The sequence below is a fragment of the Silene latifolia genome, unplaced genomic scaffold (assembly GCF_048544455.1).
Source record: "Silene latifolia isolate original U9 population unplaced genomic scaffold, ASM4854445v1 scaffold_404, whole genome shotgun sequence".
In the NCBI taxonomy this organism is placed as follows: Eukaryota; Viridiplantae; Streptophyta; class Magnoliopsida; order Caryophyllales; family Caryophyllaceae; genus Silene; species Silene latifolia.
This window is the reverse complement of record NW_027413329.1, coordinates 8311-11627: the sequence shown is the minus strand read 5'-3', so window position 1 is coordinate 11627 and position 3317 is coordinate 8311. Positions and strand designations below refer to the sequence as shown.

Below are 3317 nucleotides of genomic sequence, written 5' to 3'. Positions count from 1 at the left end.
TGGTCACAGATAAAAAGTTAACCAAAGACGAAGATGGTAAGTCTGTTGATGAAATGACTTATTGAGGTATGATTGGCTCACGTCTTTATTTAACTGCAAGTCGTCAATATATTTTGTTTAGTGTATGCGTATGTGATCTATTTCAATCGTGCCCTAAAGAATCGCATATGAAAGCAGTTAAGAGAATCTTGAGGCATTTAATTGGTACATCCAAATTATATCTTTGGTATCCTCTTGAGTGTAGTTTCGATCTCATAAGGTATTCAGATGAAGATTATGCAGGTTGTTCGCTTGATAGAAAAAGTACTTACGGCATCGCTACATTTGTTGGACCATGCATCATAACGTGGGGGTAAAAGAAGCAAAATTCAATTGCCTTATCTACTGTTGAAGCCGAATATATTGTTGCTGCCTTGGTATTTTCTCAACTTTTATGGCTTAAGCAACAATTATATGATTATGGTGTGAACGTTGGATTTATTCCTATTTTATGCGATAACATGAGTGTTATTATTATCTCTAAGAACCCAGCGCAACACTCGCGAACTAAGCATATAGATATTAGATACCATTTCTTACGAGATCAAGTAGAAAAGGGGAACATAAAACTTGAATTTTGTAGTACTGAAAAACAATGGGCTGACATTTTGACAAAAGGCTTTGGCTAGAAAACGTTTTGTGACTTTGCGGTTGGAAATTGGTTTAATCGGTGGCACCTAAACTATCATAAATATCTCCAAACCGAATCACTGACTAGTTAAGACGAGATTGTATGTCTATGTCCGTATTTTCCACTGCAAGTATATTCTTGTATAGTATTTTATTATTTTATGAGAATATTCCGTTTTCTAGTCTGTTATATTTTGTGTTGTATACAAACCATAATTCTTATTCATTACTTATACATTCTAAGATATAGAGCTTTATAAACCAATGACATTCATAATTGGTTTCATTTAAGATGTGAGTAGTACTCCTTACATGGCATGTAACATCAAATTGCATAAGCATGAAATTTGTCTCTTATTACCTACTTGTATACACTCGGGTTTGTGGTGGCGACACATGTGGAGAGGCAAACCTTCCTTTACGTTTTACCCACTAACCTCATATTAGCCAAATTTGCCTCGTTTTGACCCATTTATTCAACTACATTCCATATGGCCTACCCTAGTCAAGCTAGTCTTGTTGGTAACTTTGGAAGTCTTGTTGTGGTCAATTTTGTTGCTTTTGTGATGGATATTGGAAGGAAGGAAGAAAAAGATGGACTAAGAAAAATGACAAAAAAAAAAATGTAAAACAAAAGAAAAGGAGAAAAATGATATAAAAGATGGAAAAGCAGAAATCTCTTATTACTCCTATTCTTATCATTTCTATATTACTTGAGGAGAAGTACTTGTTGATGTGAGTGAGTTTGTGCTATACTTGGTATGATGCATCATCTTTCATGTTGGGTTGGAAAGTGGATTATGGCTACTTTTGATTGTGATCGGTGCTAGCTTGGCTTTTACCTCCACATATCCAAATTATTTTGCCCCTTCTTACCCAATTACCTCACCTCACATTCATATGTAAGTCCTCGGCATGTGTTTTGGATCTCGCTTGGTTGGAGTGTATATGTACGGTCAATAAAGATATCTATCATGTTAGATTGCATGCATGCTTTTGTAGGTCGTAGTTAGGTGAGTGACTATCTTCATTCTCTCTTACAAAATTTGTACTCAACTTGGTTTGTATTACACACTTTATATTTAGGGCTTGCTTATGTTGAATTTATTCTTATGCTATAATATATTCTTTGATTAATATATATTTCTTGCCTCGGTTGATATCATTCTAGTCGTTTTTTTGTCTGTTCTCGTCTTTTCGATGATGTCAAGAGGGGGAAGAAATGACCATGATTTAGTATTTGCCTAAGCTTGCTCCTTGTCAAGACCTTTAGTCTCTTAAGGTCCTTAGTTTTTTTTTTGGTGTAATGTGAGTATATTATATATCATATTAGAAAATAATTACATGAGGTTCATGGATCAAATCCTACTAGAAGCATATCAAACCAACATCATATTTTACAGCCAAAGTAGCTCAGATTGATCTACTATAGCCTTACATTTCATTTTAATCCTTCTCTTAATGTCATCCTCTATTCGAGCAGCAGTAACTTCAGGTCTCACTAGCCAGGCATTGATCCTGGCATTGTTTCTTTGGAACCAAATAGCATAGCAGTAAGCATTGAACATGGCCACCTTAAATTTCCATTGCATAGTATCCCTGTTAGCAGCACTCAGTCTGTCTATTGTTGGGAAGCTGCCTCCAAACCAATGCAACAAACAGGTCTGAACTTTGACAGCATACACACAGTTCGTAAACAGATGCTCCACTGTTTCTGGTTGTCTGTGGCACAGTATACACCAGTCATCTGTGCAACAGCCAAACCTAAACAACTTACTCTTCACATTCATGCCTTCATTCATTCTCAGCCAGGTAGTCAATGAGTGTTTAGGGATATTCCAACTATTCCACACTATATTAGTCCAGTTCAAAGAGGGGTGAGTAGGAGTAAGCCAAGCATACCCCTCTTTAATAGAGTAACCTTTAGAGCTCATTATCCATTTGTTGTCATGAAAACCATCCTTGAGCTTCTCTTTTACTTTACACACATTTTTCCAAACCCAGGTTGCATTAGCAGGGGGAGAGTAGTTATGCCAGTCTTGATTTTTAATATACACATCACTGATCCATTTAATCCATAGCCTATCAGGTTTGCAATAGATCCAATTAACCAGTTTTCCCACAGTGGCAACATTCCAGACATCAGCTTTCTTTATCCCTAAACCTCCCTCCTTTTTAGGCAAAGTAACTTTGTCCCAAGCTACAAGGGGGACTCTGTGGTAGTCAGGGGAGCCATCCCACAGGAAGTTCCTGCAAATGGCCATAATATGGTTAATGATGCATTTAGGGATAATGAACATTTGAGCCCAATAGTTTTGAAGAGTGTTGAGAACAACATTGATGAGAGTCACCCTGCCAGCATAGGAAAGTTTTTTGGCTCCAAGGCCTCTGATCCGTGCCACCATCTTTTCGATTAAGGCGAGCATTCCTTCTTGGTGAGGCTACCTGCTTTCATAGGCACTCCCAGTGCACGAAAGGCATGGTGCCCTCCCTGAAACCTTTCACCTGTTTAATACCCTCTCTAATGTCCTCAGAAACTCCATTGAAGAAAATTTCAGACTTGGTGTTATTCATGGCCAATCCAGATGCCTTAGAAAAGGATGAGAAGGCTCTCATGAGAAGCCAAATGGATTGTGGTTTACCCTTGC

At 37.6% G+C, this 3317-nt stretch overlaps 1 protein-coding gene across 1 annotated transcript; it reads right to left on the bottom strand.

The window, feature by feature from the left end:
- Positions 1 to 2066: 2066 nt before the first annotated feature.
- On the bottom strand, positions 2067 to 3074 carry LOC141639468 (uncharacterized). The gene has a single exon (XM_074448587.1). The coding sequence runs from the start codon at positions 3072 to 3074 to the stop codon at positions 2067 to 2069; it is 1008 nt and encodes a 335-aa protein (XP_074304688.1).
- Between the last annotated feature and the right edge of the window lie 243 nt (positions 3075 to 3317).